This window comes from Rhinolophus sinicus, chromosome 17, assembly GCF_057876585.1.
Source record: "Rhinolophus sinicus isolate RSI-liver-muscle chromosome 17, RSI-T2T, whole genome shotgun sequence".
Taxonomy (NCBI): domain Eukaryota; kingdom Metazoa; phylum Chordata; class Mammalia; order Chiroptera; family Rhinolophidae; genus Rhinolophus; species Rhinolophus sinicus.
The window spans coordinates 21,255,959-21,275,013 of NC_142517.1; the positions used below are offsets into that span (position 1 = coordinate 21,255,959).

The 19,055-nt window shown below is 35.9% G+C and overlaps 1 protein-coding gene across 3 annotated transcripts in view; it reads left to right on the plus strand.

The window, feature by feature from the left end:
- TMPRSS15 (transmembrane serine protease 15) overlaps nucleotides 1–19,055 on the plus strand; it is a 111,824-nt gene that overhangs the window by 90,196 nt on the left and 2,573 nt on the right. For all 3 annotated transcript variants that reach the window (XM_088794172.1, XM_088794171.1, XM_088794173.1), the window contains 6 exons: nucleotides 1,250–1,345; nucleotides 5,205–5,254; nucleotides 5,419–5,593; nucleotides 12,000–12,181; nucleotides 13,458–13,553; nucleotides 16,014–16,153. In XM_088794172.1, coding sequence (XP_088650298.1) covers nucleotides 1,250–1,345; nucleotides 5,205–5,254; nucleotides 5,419–5,593; nucleotides 12,000–12,181; nucleotides 13,458–13,553; nucleotides 16,014–16,153 — 739 coding nt within the window. The remainder of the gene's footprint in view (nucleotides 1–1,249; nucleotides 1,346–5,204; nucleotides 5,255–5,418; nucleotides 5,594–11,999; nucleotides 12,182–13,457; nucleotides 13,554–16,013; nucleotides 16,154–19,055) is intronic.

Sequence of the window (19,055 nt, forward strand, 5' to 3'; positions counted from 1 at the left end):
AATCTAGTATTTCAAATGACACACAAAAAAAGTACAAAATGCTAAATTCTGAGACTTTAAATATAGACTCCACTGTTCCAGTGATGAGCGGTGCAAGACAGTCTCAATTTCTTTAAGGTATTGTCTCACCTGAAAGAGAGAGGAAACACCCCCCAAAAAAGTTGTGGTTTTTTTCCTCTTTCTTATTGCTCATAACAGTTATAAGTGTTCCTTGGAAATTCCCTCTACACAGATAGAAAAGGGTGAGTGTTGACTTAGTCTGGGGAAGACACTGATCCTTCTTTTGACAAGACGATGGGTGTGTCTATCATGGTACTCAAAAAGACATCTCCCTGTAAGCAGTAGAAGATAGTAGGAATCAAGATGTTTCTAGCAGAAAGACATACTTTTGTACGAAAATTAAAATCTGGAATAAAAATAACAGGCAGGAAACAAGATTAGGAGTTAAGACGTTGAGAGTCTCCAGCAGAGCCTAGGGAAGAGAGTCAGGATAATTGACAGAAATCTTCAATGAAGACTCACAGCTGAGAGCATGGATGTACGTAATAGGTTTTCAGGGAAAAAAGAAGACTAGGGACTATATAGTGGCTTTTGTCACATGAAGGTGTCTCTTTCTCCATCCCATTCTGGCTCACTAGTTGACACTTGGAGGTCCAGGCTCCCTACTTCCTTCTTCAGAGCAATCACATAGCTTCTGGCTTTAAATCAGGGCTTGTTAGGTGTTGAATTGAATGAAATATGAAGAGCAAAGTGACATTTGGAAAGGTAAGCATATATTTCGTTTTTCTAGGTTGTTCTTAGACAACACTCATTTTTGTAAAGATGAATTACATTCAACAGGAATAAAGTTTAATAAATTATGGCTCAGCAGTTCTGTGAGATTGTCATTAATATTGATCATTATGGACACTATTGGACAATGTGAATAAGTTAAATGAAAAAATCAGGCACCCAGTTATAGGCACCGATTTTAACTTTGTTAAGTAATATGTTAGTATGCAAAAAAGAACTAGAGGTATTAAGCAAAAGTTAAAATTACACTTATGTCATTATGAGTGATTTTTCTACTAATTTGTACCATCTTTTATATAGCAAAACATTTGAAGTTTTATATTAAAATGTTGATTTATTTGTATGGTATTCCATAATTTCTTCTAATGTACACTGCATTAAATAACTAGAAGTTTAGTTATGTATTTTTATTTTTGTTTTGTCTATGTGTGTGTGTGTGTATGTTTTTTTCCCTTAGGAGTGGAAACTCATCAATGCCAGTCTTCTCCACTGGAGGTGGACCATTTGTAACATTAAACACAGCACCTAATGGCAGTTTGATACTAACACCAAGGTGGGTCCCAAGTTTGTTTTCAGACTTGTTGTACAGGGACTGAAAAGAAGATAGATTTTTAATCCAGCCAGATTTTAATTCCACCACATACTAGCCTTGAAAGTAATTTAACAAATATAATCTTGAAAGTAATTTAACTTTTTTACTCTACAGGTAATCTCAAATAGTCTCTAAATGATCCTATCTGATCACATTGCCTAACCCCCATATAAATAGTAAGACAGTCAAATGAGGTATCGTATATGTAATTGTTTAACACACTGATAGTGATTCCATAAGTCTTAATTCCATATCCTTTTCATCCTTACCCTCAGATTCATAAACAAGTAAATCCCATTGAAAGAAATTGTGAGAGTTGGGATAAAATCTTTTTTCTGCCTTAGCAAATAGAGCATGACTATTAAGTGAAGGAGCCCAGACTTTTAGTGGTGCCTACATATTCTCTTTTGCTCTTTAAAGTTAGGTTGACTTTTATAGCTTTTACTCATGTTTTAACAAGCAGCATTTTTTTTTTCATATTCAAAGATCTGTTTCAGCCTAGTTTATGTCATTTCTCCTGTTTGAGCATTAATGATAATTTTTGTTCAAACTGACTTCTGAATCTTGCCATTCCATTCAAGGCCAGCTGTGGGTGGGAAGAAAGAAACTGCAAGAAGCAGCCATAACTACAGACAAAGATTTAAGATGTCATTGCTGGTGTATTAGCTTGTAGTTTCTCCTTTAACACACATAATGGTGAAAATGAAATTATGTAATTATTCAGCTATCCATGAAACATTACCATTTCTTTGAGCTCAACCAGTAAAACAAATTGATGAAGGAGAATTTTCAGTGCCAAAGGACTTTGCAAGTGAATGTTTTATATGAGTGGTTGCTGGGGCCTTGGGATTATTAATCACAGAAGGTGTGAAGCAAAGTATCTGCCAGGGAGAAAGCGGACTTCTAGATTTCCTTTCTATAAGGCATGTCTAAATTCACCTTACTATTATGGATCTTGAGCAGTTTGCACATTGATAATTTATTTTATTTATATCTTATAGACATTTAAGAATGATGAGAAAAAGAACAAAGGACAAAATATAAAAATCTCACCTTAATTAAATTCATGCTTTAGAGAAAAACTAGGTTATTCTATGCATATAAACAAAATGCCAGTATCATCTTACTTTGATGTCCCTATTACGTGTTTGTTATTTGAAAGAGACACCATCTATAGACACAGATGCTTTAACCTTTCATCACATCAACAAGCCAGGAATGTCCCTTAATCCCTTCCTTGATTAGCCATCTTAGTGAAAATCAGTCATATATACATTTATTTAGTAAGTTAGTTAATTTATTATGTATTTTTTTTATTGCAGAGATTATTACAATAATAATCCTTGCTCTGTGAAAACTGTTACTTATGAAAACAACTGTGCACTAGTGATAATAAAAACTAAGAAAAGGAAGAAGATATCAAGGAAAATAATTCCTCCAATTATGAAAAATCTACTGACCTATTTCCCCACCTTTTTCTTCTACTGGGAGACATATGCAAGACTCAGATTACTATTTCCCACCACTGTGGTAACGCCCCTCAACATGATACCAGCAATCTGAACTGTTATAACTGTAAATGTACGATTCATGCAGCTGCCAGCACTGGGTTTCCCTTTCTTCCAATTCTTCAGACTACTTCAATAGCAGTCCTAGAAGTCAAAGAAAAATTGACATAATATATATTGATCAACGCAGTGTTATAAGCACGGTGCTAGATACAGGATACAAAGTGGTTATCAAACCCTTTTTTGAAAGACTATCATGTGACAGACACTGTGGTAGGAATATTACGGAGTTTATTTCCAGTCCATGCAAAAGCTCTATGACGTAGATTGCATTGCTCCACCGGAAGGTTAGGAAACAGAAGCCTGGTATTGGAAACTGACTTGGACAAGTCCACAAAGCCTTCAAGCAACAGAGAGATTCTAACTCAAGTCAGTCCGACTCCAAAGCCCTCTACTTTTTCACTCTCCTGTGCTGTCTTCTAAATCCCCCCAGGCAACAGCTCACCTTAAATAGCCATTTCTGGAAAGGAGAAAAAAAAAAAAAAAAAAAGCATAGCCTTTCCAACAGGAAAAAAGGCCATGTTGTTGGGCATATATTGGTAGAGAAATTAGTTCATTTTGTCAATACAGCAGCTATATAAACCCATCCACTTATATCACAGTATTGCCCACTAGGCTGAGAGAAAAACACAAGGTCACGACAGATGTTCTTCCTGTGCAGAGGGCTAACCTAGCTCTGACTCCAGCACCAAAGCCCAGGACAGTAATTTTATTTGTCTCCAATCTCTGTAAATACACCAGGACAAAGAGGGGATTCACTGCTCATGCTGACTGAGGTTCAGCAACTCCCTCCTCTATACTGAGACACTGCATGTGTGTGTTTGTGCACGAAATTTTTGACTAAAAATGCATGAAGAATGAGGTGCAAAGTCCAGTTTAATATTTTAATCAACTTAACAGTTATTAACTTTTCTGTGCTTACTAAAAGGAAATTCATGAGTTTTATACATACCACAGAATATAAAGCATTGGTCAATACCTAAGAATGATGAACCATTTTGAATATGGATTTTCATTGATTAGTATGAGAGATGTAGAAAGAGTTTGGATGAAACTATAAAGATCCTAGAAATTGTTTCTCTCTCAGCCATGAGTAGATAATAGAAAGGGAGCTAATCGAGGCTTTTTCTTTGAGGAATTATGAATACATGTTGATATAACTATATCTAGATAGTTACACATACATGCACATTGTTTATTGATAAGATGTAAGTACACCATATAGTGCACTTGAAATCATCTTCTATTCCAAAGGATATGTCAATCAGACCACATTAAAGCATGTGATTTCAAATTAACCTTATCATGTATGTTCTAGAAACACTAAATTCCTTTAATTCTACTTATGATTTCACCTGGATCTTGTTTTTTTTTCCGTTTTCCCTAAAATTTCAAGCCGTTAAACAACATGCACAATAGATGTAGTAAAATATATAAGTAGATATGTTTAAAAGGAGACGTGTGTGCCTCCATGTTTTAATGTGAGCAGTATCTGCAGTGTCTGCATCAGGAGTGTGGGCAAGTATTTTAATGCCTTGTATTATACTGATCTCTAGTGGTTGGTAAGTATAACACATTTTAAAACTTCCGTTTAAATTTTAGTTTAAAACGAAATTCTTGGTTTTGAAAAAGTTGGTATCCAAATATTTAAACAGGTAGTGAGTTTTTAAATTATTTATGCCTAGACTTTATTTTATTATTGATTATTCATTTATTTACCTCCCTGGAAAGCAGGACCTGTGATTTATCCATCATTGAATTCCTTGAATGAAGTTCACAGCCTCACACACAAAGGCACTGAATAGTTGTCTGATTAGGAATATTGAGGCATATTCTGCAGTATAGAATGATGAAATCCAAGGTTGGTTCAAGCAAAATAACAATAGCTATGATTTATTGAGTGTTCATTGTGTATAAGTCACAATAATAATGTCGTTGAAAATATTTTTTTATTTCTTTAAAATTCCAGTAAAGCAAGTTGTCCCATTTTATGGATGACACAAGTGAGTTTCAGGGATATTGAGCAACTCCAAATTCACATGAAGTGTAAGTGGTAGAATTAAAGATGCAAACTCAGCTCAATAGACTTTAAACTGAAGATTTTTCTGCTGTGCATTTCAGCCTCCTCATATTTCATACATACATACATTTAAAAATCCATTTTACTAAAAAATGTATGCTAACCTACATTACATTTTGCTTTAAAATGTTAGGTGCACAATTTCTGAAATATAATTGTTCTTCTATTGCAGTAAACAGTGTTTACAAGATTCTCTGATTCTTTTACAATGTAATCACAAATGTAAGTAAATATTTTGTCATGTTTTCCTCCAAGCCTTCAGTTTAAAATTCTGAATAGAGTTGGTATGTCACCTGAAGTTATTTTGTAGCAATCCACTCAATTTTCATGGTCAGAGGAAATCCACCAAAATAAAATAGATGTTCTTTCTTCAATTATGTTAATAGCATGTGGACAAAAACTGGTGGCTCCAAAAGTCAGCCCAAAGATTGTTGGAGGAAGTAACGCCAAAGAAGGAGCCTGGCCCTGGCTCACTGCTCTGTATTATAACGGCCAACTGCTCTGTGGCGCTTCTCTCGTCAGCAACAACTGGCTGGTGTCTGCTGCCCACTGCGTGTACGGGTGAGTGTGACGCCACAATGTACTTTTCCAATTGAGACGACCTCAGCAGACACTGTGTATCCCATTTCACGCAGCCTCACAAAACCATCCCATCAGGGAAATGTTCCTGCTGTTTATGACATTATAAACGTTTCAGTCATTCTCTCATTAAAGTCATATATAAAAACAGAGTAAGTTCAATTCGAAATCATTCTTCATTAGGTACTTACATCAAGTACTGTTTCTTACTTACATAAAAATTGAAATTTTTACCTACTCATAAAGTAGGCATTTTTAAAGGTGTAAAATTAGTATTTAATGTATATATTGTGCTGATTATCATTCAATTAGGCCAATATTTATTGTCAGCAATTTGTCAGTATCAGAAAAAGCATGTGTACATAGTCCTCTAGTTGCAAACAAATTGTGTTCTAAAATTTCATGTGTCAGGACTTTGTTATGAATTAGGATAAAAATGTTTACCTAGTTCTCAAGTCAGACCTATTTTAATGCTACCCATAACTAAAACTTAGAACTAATATCAACCATATCTAATGTTTTTCTTTTCTTTTTTTTTTAACATGTCAAAGTACATGTTGAATTTTAGGATTTATCCTCTCTCTCTAGAAGCAGTCATTCCTAAAGCAATTTCACAGGAGAAAATAGAGTGGGTAGAGAGGACACAGAGAAACTAAATATTCCTGGGCCCAAGAACATGCTAATTCTCTGCTTCTGCATGAAAGACGCCACCTCTTTAGATAATTCCATTCCAACATGTCTGGTAGCTTTCTCATAGAGTCGTCATAAACCCTGACCTAGGCTGATTTCCTGTCACTAATTAATAGAAGAAGTCTCCAGAAAATGACCTTACTTGTGAGGATTAGAATGAGCTTCTCCTTAGCCGGCATCCACAATCTCTGAGGAAAGAACCAAGGGTGCTCAGGAATGGAAGATGCAGCCACAGTTAATTAGATTAAAAACCGTAATCTCTACCAACACAGACATTGAAAGTTTATGGATAGATGGAGACAAATTTGTCAGACACAGAAAGTCATGAAAGTTGTTTGGGAGCTAGGGAGGGCTAGGGAGAATGAGCAGTAAAGGATCTGCCTACACCTAAATATCCACTGTATTAGAGTGAAGGTAAAACTCAAATTCCTAATCCTAGGCATTTGGAAATGAGGAACCTCAACCAGATCACAGGTCGGCCAGTCGCTTAGGCCACCAAAGGAACTGTCTATGGTGTTGCCCATCTACATCTAAAGCTCTCCGATTCCACTCGTACTTACTAAGCCTTATAACTCAGGGACTAAACAACCTCTACCATATCTAAAGTGCTCCTTCCTGACTTTGCTGTCTCCTGATAATTATATTTTAATCTGTTTTTAACCATAGCATAACAAGCATCAATAGCAGTCAAATTTCCCATCCTCTGCTAAACATGACTTATACACAAATACACATCAGTTTCACCTAATACAAACACATGTTCAGTGATATATGACATAAAATGTCTTTTCACCCAGTTTTAATTTGAACACAAGCAAAGGTAAGCTGGAATAGAATTGTGATGAATTCCGACTTATCCTCACCAAGCTTGCATTTTACTCTCCTCAGCCACTCAGGGTCATTACTTCATCTTTCGCCAGTTCCCGAGAGTTCCAGTTTCTTGCTTTGTACTTACTGTCTCTAACCAAGCAAAACAGTTTCTGATATGTTTTCAGATATTTGATCAAAAACTATTTTTTACCAGTATGTTAATACTGCCTATTGTTTGTCTTTGAAAAATCCTAACTCTGCAGTGAAAAAGCTCAATTCCGTAATACATAAATGGAAGAATTAAAGGAAACAATTCACTGAAATATTAAACAAATTACTTGTTTTCACTGTAAATCTGTTCCAAGTCTTTTAACCTGCAGGTGGCAACATGGTTTAATCAAACAGCTCCTCTCTGTCTTTATTCTTATTGTCCACACTCCCATTCCCATCCAGCCTCAGTGTTCCCAGATGACCCTAAATATCCTTGTGCCTCTTCTGTTTTTCCATCACTGACTTGTCTTCTCTTCCAACCTTAAAATAGAGATTTGAAAATTATGGGCCAACTTTGCTATCATTTAAATGCAAATTTGACTTGAACAACAGGACAGGATTTGATCCTACCTCTGCTACTGACTTCCTGGGACTTAATATCTCTGGGTTTCAGTAGCCTCATCTATAGTGTGCTTACAGGGTATCTACCTCCTAGGGTGATTGTCAGGACAAAATCAATATGCAGCAACACTTTTGCATACTCTGAATATCAATGTGCAATGGAAATTTTATTGTGCTGCTGTTCCTGCACAGGGAAGGTCCATGAAATAAGAGCCTAAGTCTTGCTTAGAAAGTCAAGAGACATTCAACACATTTATTTTACAAATATTTCATATTGATAAAATTTTGAAATATGCACATACAAAAAAATGCCACTAATAGCACAGAGAACTCTTATAACTTCACCCAGATTCACCAGTTGTTTAAATTTTATGCTGTAAAATCTTTCTTATTCTTTCTCTCTAATCAGGAGAAATTTTTTTCTCAATCATTTTGGAGTTGGTTAGACAGTATGCTCCTTTACCATTAAATATTTCAATGTGTTTTTACTAAGAACGAGGATGTTTTCTTATATAATTGCAGAAAATCATGGAAATTGCACATTAGTGCAAAACAGTTATCTAATCTACAGTATGTATTCATGTTTATCAATTGTCCCAAATATGTCCTTTACAAAGTTTTTGTTTTGTTTGTATTTTTGCCAACCAAGAACCAATCCAGGATGATGCACAGCATTTAGTTGCTATGCCTCTTTCATATCCTTTAATCTGAAATAGCCTTTCTGTCAGCCTTTCTATCTTTCTGTCTTTCTTAGCCTTCCTAGCGTTCTTGTCTCTGATGTAACTTTTTTTAATCGAATCAAGTTATTTTGTAGAAAGTCTTTATATTTGGGGAAACCGTTTCAGCTGCTCCCTTATCAGTCTTGATATATCCTCATTCTTTGAGAACTGCTTTACATTCTGGCAAAATAAGATGTTCCAGGTTCATCTTGTACTTTCCCTGCCCTGGCCCTCAACTCAAGCTTATAAGAAACCCCCATTCTATTTAGCCAATTTTAATTCCTTCTACATTTTAAAAAACAAGATATTGTTAAGAAAGTAAAAATTTTAAAAAATAGATTGTATACTCATCGCTACTGCTTTTATGTCCTGCTCCTCAACCCTCTCAATAACTATATACCCATAAAAACATGACTCAAAATGATAGTTCCAGCTAAAATAAATAACACAGGGTGGAGTCTAGTCTCTTCTCCTTCTATATTTGTGACTGTTATCTCCAATAATGGAAGACCTTGTTCCTACTATCCACGAAATATTTATGGATTTGCTCAAGCTTAGAACCCAAAAAGTTGTCTGAGATCCAGTAACCTGACCACTGCATAAAACAAACTTAACAACTAGAGTTTAATATTTGTTTTCCATTTCCCTGACTGACATATAGCAAAATGCATAATCTTAAGTGTACAACTTGATGTGTTTTGAAAATGCATACACCTCTGTAACCCACACTTTTCAAGATATAAAACATTTTCGTCACCTGGAAATTATTCTTATACTTCTTCTCAGTCATTCACCATCCCTATTTGCAGAAGCAGCTACTTTCCATTCTGTCGTGTGGGCAGTCATTTATAGATTTACAGTCAGGATCATATCTATTGAATAGACATACATCCACGGTGAAATTATCCATAGAGGGGCCTCTTGCCAATCTTCCATTCTTTAATTTTTTTAAACTTATTTTAATTTAATTTTAATGTTTTTGTGTAACCACTTGTGTCGTTGTGGGTTGATATAGAACTCCCCTCTTTTTTACCTGGCTCTTATATGTGACCACTGGTGATGCTCCTGCATTTCTTCCTGTTTTTCATGTAGTCATTCAGTCAAATGATATTGACTGAGCAAGCCCATGCCAAGCACGGGATAAATTTCTGGGATAATAGTGCGCTAGAGAACAACATAGTCCCTGCCCTAGTAATGTTTATATTATAGGCTAGAGTAGAAAAAACAGAAACCTCAAGAAGCCCTCCAGCGGGGAAGGAACAAGACAGGAGATGTAGGCAGGACCAGATCTTAGGCTCTGGTCATGGTAAACGGGATGTGGCCATTTGGGAAGCTGAAGAGTGACATTATCTAATCAGGCTGCTGTGTGACGATGAGGATGCTGGGAAGAGCAAGAGTAAAACCAGGGAGACCAGTTAAAAAGAAAATGACTTAATATATGTATAGTCACAGGATGTGGAGTACAGCATAGAGGATAGTGTAACAGCTATGTACGATGTCAGAGGGGTAGTAGATGGGGGGAGAGAGGTTATCACTTTGTGAGGGGTGTAAATGTTTAACTATTACCTTGTTTTGTACACCTGAAACTAATAATTAAAAAAAGAAAAGAAATAATTAAAAAAAAAAAAAAGAAAAGAAAAGAAAAGAAAATAGAGGCCCTAGGACTATGGCTGAGGAAGCTGGACAAATGGCTGGAATGCATTCGTAAGTTCAGATGGTTAGAGTCACCTGAATTTACTAATGATCACTCCTTTTTAAAGAATTATATGTTTTTACTCCACAATGAATTTATATATTTACTCAATATTTACAAAAAATTAATCTTATACTTGCCACACCATGTTGTCTATTTTTCATTTAATGTTTATTTATAGATATTATATTTTGCATTATAATTGTGTTTTATATAACTAATGTATTATGTTAATATTTAGATTATAAACAATATCAATTATATTAATGGTATAATAATACCATTTAAATATAATAATATTTAAATAAATATAATAATATAATAAATATAATAGCTATTAAAATTTGCACAAAGGGAATATGAGCTCATTTATTTAGATTTTATTTGGAAGTTAATAGAGTACATGTAATTATAAAAAATTATAGGATTGTCTCCTTAAATACTTTCTACATATTTTATCTTCAGATATAATCAAATAGAAATTCAGAGATATATAGTTTATTTACTATAGATTTAAATCAGTAATAAAATAATGCAGTTCAAAGAAAAAGTGCCTAACCTCCCAAATTCTTACCTCTTTTGTAAGTACTGTACCCCATCTAATAACTATAATTATAAACATAAATAATAATGAGAGAGCTTGTAGGTAACACAAAGTTTAGGAACACCATTTCCTCTCATTATTTTAAGGTTTTGAGTATAAAAACCAATGCATGAACTACAAACTGTGAGGATTAAACATACGTGCTTCAAGTTACCAGTCTTATTAAATACAATGTACAGCAACATTAATCTGACACATTATTAATGATTTCCAAAATTGTTTTTGTACTACATAGATAATCGTCTCTTTTTCATGTTTCTATTTCTCCTGCATCCATAAGTACCACTATGGGAAGGAAACACCTGTCCAACATGTATTATTTGCATTTATCTCTCAAGTCCTATTCCACAAACATTTCTGTGTCCATGTAATTAACTTACCCCCACCAAGTCCAACACCACCGTACACTAGGCATTTGTAACCATTAAGAATTAAATCACTAGCTCAGTGATAATTGAAGTTATTGAATTTTGACTTCATTGTGAATATGGTTTAATTGTCTTAATTCCAGCTATTCACTGCTAATTTCTTGGAATGATGATGTTGCCGGCCAATAACATGTTTAAAAGTCCCTGCACACTTTCAAAATATAATATCCAATTTAATCTGTCCTGTAACACAAGTGTTATCCTTTCCCAATACATTATCAATGGCCAACATTGTGTATGGAAAATTATTCAGGTTCATTGCATATGGAAATTATTCAAGTTCATATGATAGAAATTACTCAAGTTCATATAATCATCACAATAGCTTTTATTGCTTACCTTAACTCTGTGTGAATTCGGTGACTCCTAAATGGGAGAAGGCTCCTAAGCCTCCTCCCATGAATAAATGCCGGACCAAGATGCCATATCCACAGTGGAGTGGTTCGCAACCCTGGCCACATATAATAAACTTGAAGATTTAACTTAAAATTTAGTTTGTAACATTTTCCCTGCTCCATCTCAGACTACTCACTAAATCAGAGATAGAGAAGAAGGGAGCAGGTATCAGTAATATTCAAAAGCACTCCACGTGGTTCTACCATGAAACCAAAAGTGAGAACCACAGTCAGGAGTGAGAGATGATTTAAGAGAAGTGATAGAGGTTTGCACTCATTAAGGCTCAGAAAAATAAAAATTAAAGGAATATTTGTCAGGAAGAATCCTTTGGAGAAATGCAAGGACATTTTAGGACGGGAATGTCCTAAACGAAGATGTCTAGAAAGTAACTGCAGTGGGTGGAGAGTTTCTGATACTTCTTTATTATAATCTTCAGGAGACATTTAAAGCCATCGAAGTGGAAAGCAATCCTAGGCCTGCATATGACATCGAATCTGACTTCTCCACAAGTAGTGACCCGGGTGATAGATCAAATTGTCATCAACCCACATTACAATAAACGGAGAAAGGACAGTGACATCGCCATGATGCACCTTGAATTGAAAGTGACTTACACAGGTAAAAGAAATCACTTTTAGTCACTTTATATCTGCCAAGTTAGTTCAACATCAGACTTAAAATAGTACCAGTACCAATGCATTAATGGTCCGTAACAGTTGGATAATTTGTTCTAGAAATTGTTATCATTTACATGGAATTAGAGAATGGAGATAAATATATTAAATTACCTTCTCGAGGTGTTGAAATCCAATTTTCGAGAAGGCTGACCAGTAGAATAAAACTCTCAGAACCCTCTATAACAGTAAACTCAAAGGAGCAGCCCAGAGAAAAATCAGCCATGTTGTAATGCATGCTTCCTCTATCTCTCAAGTAAAAGAAAAGGCGGGACCATCTGCCACAATAGCCAGAGAAGGACAAACTGAGAGAAGAGCATATATGTTCTAAGAGTAAAGTGAAGTAGAACTGCAATTCATAGAATAAAGTTTTAAAAAGAGATTCACTAATGTTAATAAAGCGGCAGATGGAAGACTTCCTCCAAGTACCTAGATAAAATGCAAGAAGTTACCTGAGGAGTGAATGCCATCCTGAAGGGCTTTGCTCAACTCCATCCTTTACTCTGAAGACCTTTCCAATGCCAGTCCCGGGGAGCGCTGCCAAGTCTGCTCTTGTGGAATTCGGTCTCCACATGTATTCCCGCACTTAGCAAGAGCAGACTGTTACTGGGGTTAGTTAGCTCTATGGCCCTATCCTTGAAGTTAAGCACCACATCTGATTCATTTTTGTGTCTGCCCTAAGTCTTACATGTGGTGGGTGCTTAATAAATATCAGATGACTTGGAAATTGTAGGAGAGGGGTTTTAAAAGTCAGTGACCAAGGCTAATACTGCCCTAAGTACCCACGAAAACCATCACCTAACAGCTTTTTTTAATGTAGAGATAAGTGGGGAAAATCAACAAAAACTCAGAACATTTGCCCAAGTTTCTTTTAATTGATCCTGAAAAACAGTCTTACCCAGATTTTCACGGAACTACTTTTTATTGAGTACTGTAATTATTTAAAAATAAAAATGATTAACTCCAGAACTAAGACAGTGTTTACGTTACAAAAGAGTAATTAGGAGACAATGTAGAGGATCCTAAAAGGCCACCAGTGGTACCTAATCCATGTCAAGAAAGTGCTGCTCTGACAGGCTTCCCTCCCCCAAGACTGATGTCTAAAAAATTGAATAAAACAACATTACAAGTTGTTTTAGATGAAGTGTTGAAAATGACTGATTTTTAAAATTGGTTGGAAATGCATGTGTGTCTGTTCTGATTTCGTTTTGTTTTTCCAGATTATATCCAACCTATTTGCTTACCAGAAGAAAACCAACTTTTTCCCCCAGGAAGAATTTGTGCTATTGCTGGCTGGGGGAGAGTTGTACATCAAGGTAAATTTTCAGTCAAAAAACAGAAAATGTTGATTTATAAAAAAATATGCTATTGCCCTATCCTGTGACTATTTTCAACATTTTTTATGACTCTTATACTCTAACATAATTTTCTGTGATATCTCTTAAAAGCACTGTCAGGCTTATATTCACATGTATATTTGTATCATTAAGAAAAAAATTTCCAAAGCTCAATATCTAATTTTGATATTATAAACACTCTGATACAGAGAAAAGGTACATCTATTAAAATGAATATAACCAAAGGGTCCATGATATTTACAAATTTTAATTCTATTTAAAATATATTTAAATCTTGTAGAGAGGTGCAAGTCCCAGAAGCTAAGCGTTCACAGCTGAAATTCCTTCCTTTTGTGAAAGAAAACATAAAGTCTAAGCCAAACCTTTGCCTGATGATTCCGACAAAGGGTCTCCAGTGCAATTCCATTGTGTTGCTGAAAATGCCTCTCATGTCTGCTGCCCATAAAGTGTAGAGAAGTCAAACACTGTCTGTTCTTGTATTTCCTCCACTTAAGAAATGGCATGATGTATTAAATTTGAAATCTAAAGAGTAAAAATGATTCCTAGATAGATATTTTCTCTCTCAGACTTCAAACTAAAAGACATTTATGACCACAATGTAGACTCTTCAAAACAAATTATCCAATAACAAATAAATTTATGACTCTTCATTCCATAAGAAATGGATATTTTTTTCAGAGCTCAGTAAACTTGGCTCATGTTTACTTATTGTTGCTAAAAATATGCACTTAATTGACTTAGGAAAGGTGTACAGAAGTGGTATAGAACCAAGAAAAAATTCTGTATCTGAGATCAATTTCATTTAGAAATAAACGGTCAGCTCATGTTTAAATACTTTGTGGGTTGTGATGGCAATTCCAGCTACTTCACTTTATAAAATCCCAGTTTCCCCCTTTTATGTATATTACACTGAGTAATTCACTAGAAAAACCATGAACATACTATTTACCAAGAAGAAATGAAGTGATATAAGTTGATTCAATTAAGGCGATTAGTAAACTTAAAATAAATTTACTGACTTTTTTTATTTTTGTGTGAATATGTATATTCTCAATTATTCTCATGGCAACTCACGTTGACAAATATCAAATATAAGAGCACTGCTCAAATTTTCCTTACCAAACTGTTTTACTCTACACCCAACCAATTTTGTATTCCTTAACAAGCAGCAAAATTGGCTTTGATTTTTATTATACAATGAAAGTCTCCAGCCCATCCTTGACCATCATAGAATGGATGACAGTGAGAAGCTGATTTTTCTCCTAAATCTTAACCTCTCCAATTCACATTCTAAACTTAAAGTGCATTGTTAAACTTTATAAAGCATCCATGGAATGGTGCTGGAGCCACTGGCACCAGCTGGAAATAGCTTTTCATACACATCTTCTTCCAATGCCATGTTCATTGTCATGCGGGTACCTTGGTTGGAGTGTATATACCAGTCAAATCTGCAGACAAAACACATTGGGGCTTTATTTCTTGAAAACCAGTTCTTAAACATTTACTGAGTTATACATGTTGCTTTGAACCTAAATTACACACACACACACACACACACACACACACACACACACACACACACATTTCCTATCTTTTTAGTGCGTGGATTAAACTTAACTGGAAATGAAGTCACATTTTTGCAACGACACTGGCTGTCATATGTACTAGCCTATCCTCAACTTTATGCCTCTCTTGAGGCGCTAAATAGATTTGCTAATTATTAGAAAGTGCTCATGTACCTTTTCTGGGGCACTAGACACCTGCGTGTTTCCCTTCCATCCTGGGATTGGTATTTCAGTAAACAGAGATTCATGCTTCCAGTAGATGAGTCATTTTGTAAAAAGCATAGAAGTACCCTCAGTTCCCAAATGCCTGCTTTCTCTTCACTTGCACGTGGATGACAAGCCGCTTGCCCTTAGACCAGGGCACAGCCCGTCCGAGCTTTGTCTTCTGTTCAGTGTGCACCTGCTCATGCACAGACCCGCACGAGGACATGGATGCCGTTACGAAGCAGCACCTGCTCAGGTGCCTAATGGAAAGCACTTCTGGATTTCTGAGCTGCTGCTCATTTCCATGAATGAAACTCTTTGTGTTGATGGGCTTTCCCCTGCCCCCCGTGAGCAATGTAACTATTTAAAATTACTGAAAATGCCTGAAGACCATCTAATCCAATCTACTATTCCTGCTAGCCCTTGGGTCCTAAAGAAGTGCTTTACTGTTATCCATTTGGCAAAATCCATAGATGGGCTTTATTATGTGCTTTAAAGGACAAGGTTTAGCATTTAGTTCCATTACATATACGCACAGTACTAGATAATGAGGGGGAACTGTTGAAATACATAAGACTGATGGTGGATCATGCCATGATGCGTGTTGATCACTTGTGACTGGCTGGCTCGTATTATCCATTTCAAACAGGTCCTACCGCCAACATACTGCAAGAAGCTCCTATTCCTCTTCTGTCAAATGAGAAATGCCAACGACAGATGCCAGAATATAACATTACAGAGAATATGGTGTGTGCAGGCTACGAGGAAGGAGGAGTAGATTCTTGCCAGGTAGATATGTAAAACTGCTCACCCTCCATATCCAGAAAGCACTGCAATATGATGATTTCATTGCTGAACAATGATGCGGGAGTAAAGAAACCATCAGGGTCTTAACTTCAGTTTTTCTTTTACAAAACTGTGACTTTTGCTTTGATTTGTGGACTGTTTGAGTACTACTCCTGGGTGTACTGAACATTAGAAACAAAACTAATTCTTACCAACAAGGGTTATAAATCAGATGTCTTTAAAGACAAGGTATAAAATGTGAATGTGGGAGACTCCCAGGTAGATGCAGTAGTGGGTGAGCTGGAAACGGTACACTTTCGCTGAAAGCATTTATTTTCAAATTTCAGTTCTTTAAAACTCTATGCAGACTTAAAATAAACAAACAAACAAAAAAATAGGTCTCAGGACCAGTCTGGCCAATCGGTCTCTAATGTTCAACCCAGATTCAGAGCATGGTCCAAATGTCCAGTGACCTGAAAGAATTTTGGGATGAAAACCAACCTGGATAGCCTGGTTAGAGCCACTTTTCGGCTCACTGCTCACAAGAAGGTACATACAGAACTTAAGAGCCTAGAACAACCCTTGCTCTGGAAATTCTCTACTAGAATTTTCATATTATCCTTTACATTTCATTTTAGAGATGTAGTAACATGAATTCACGGCATGTCAATACTGCAGTATATCTGAAGTATCAGTAGCTTTGGACATGCGTGACCTTCAGAGAAAACTCTTACCCACACACTGCCCTCAGTGAAGAAAAATACATCTTACCACCTAGAAATAATGTCGCCACCTATTAGCTACATGAAATCCACGTACACCCAACAAATGAAAAAGCAAATTCTGATAGAATTTTAGAATTACAATTCATGTTTAGGTGCAGCACGGAGTGGTCTCGAAGAGCATGGGTTCTGTGCTCAGGATACTGTTATTGGACCTTTATTGGTGAGACTTTGGGCAAGTCGCAGGTTTTATTTAGAGGTTTAAAGGAGATAGCACTGCTAGGGCCCTAAGTAAGCACTCACAAATAGTAAGTTTTATTATGAGACTTTTAAATAAACTTTCTGGCATGTTTTCTTTATTTGAAAATTAATAAAATATTAATGTTCTAACTGCTACTGGATTAGATTAAACCGGAGAGCAGTACTGAGCAAACAAATAATTACAAATGCGGAAGTAGCCATTTATACCAGGGGAAAACGGTTTCACTTGTCAGAGTGTGAACAATATGTGCTATATATGAACACAAAAATGTCATAAGCAGTTGACATGATATAAGACTTTTTTAACAGACACATAAGCAGATGAATCTGTGTATTTATCCTCTAGTTAAATCAACGTCTCAAGTCATGTTAAACATTCAGCTTAGTGTTCACATTTATTCTGCTTTGATGAACACTTGCAAATTCAAGACAAATAGGATAGATTTCTTCTTCATGTTTAAAATTAATCTCTGGACTTTATACTTTCTTCTTGAAATGAAAAGAGTGCTAAAGGTAAGATATATTGCCACTTAGAGGGAGATTTATAGAATTATTGTTCAGGAGGGAAATCAGTTGTACAACTGCAATTACAGTTAATGGGGGTTGTGTGGCAGACACCCCATGCACAAGGTAGAAAATACTGATGCTATTGATGTTAGGGTTACATTAAGCCAGTAACCCATGCCAGATCTCTGAAATCTTATATTTGGCTCTGATTTCTAGAGTCTAAGCATGTTATTCATTAGCAAGTATGACAGCTCCCACAAGGCAGTACCTTGTATAATATGTTATCATGATTGAGTAATCAATAGTGTAGTCCCATGATTTTCTTTGTTTAACTTTAATACTGCTGTACAAGAGGAAGGACTGATTAAATAGGAATACGCTATTTAAAATTATGAATGTGTTATTATTGACACATCACTTGAGTAAGTTCTTTGAAGCATTATTTTTTCCCCTACAGTGTCAAAGAATTTGTCTTCTTCATCATTCACACAGTCTTGCATATTTTTCTGGCTTACCAAAGGCTTACATTTGCGAGGCAGTTGTCTGGATTTTGAGGCACCAGGAGTGGCTGTAGAACGTCCTCTCCATATAAAACTAAGTGAATGGCAGAAAGAGCCAACCCCTTTTGCTAACCATTCAGAGCCTTGTTCTATAGCAGTGGTCTTCTTAGTGTTGTCTCCAGTCCAGCAGATCAGCATTACCTGAGAACGTGTGAAAGATGTAAATTCACAGGCCCCACCACGGACCTGCTGAATCAGAAACTCTAAAGGTGGGGCCCACCAGTGTGTGTTTCCACATGCCCTCAGATGATTCTGCCGTAATCCAAAGTTTCTGAACCAATACTCTAAACAAAAGTTGTCATCAACCTTTATACTCAGAGAGTCAAAGAAGGTAGTGATTTTATTTTCCTTTACAAATATAGCACCTAAAGGGAAATATAAATTTTAGGTTACTGCTTTATGTTCTGCACATGCACTCATATTGTCAAAGTAGTTACACATCTCTGACATAGTGGGAGAAGGCACTGTCTTCATTGAGCACATCAGAAAATTCAGACCAGGAGAGGTTATATAACTGAACTGAAACGGTACAAACAGAAGACCGGAAGTGAAAGAATTAGATGTAGGTCTCCTGACCCGACACACCCCTAAGCTACTGGGCACCAAGCCTGCTGGTGGATCCTTTGAATAATTGCAGCTGACCCAGTATGAACTGGGTAACCTAAAATCCTTGTTCCTGTAATCAGTATCTGGCTTCCACTGTCTATTAAAACTTTTTAATTATTTTAGAAAACATGAAGAAAACCAAATGACTCTAAAAACATCAAGAGTTGAGGTTTATTTTTAATTTCTAAGTCACATATAACTTTGAGCCTGTATTTATTCTTACCTTGGATTGATACTGTCCCTTTACTA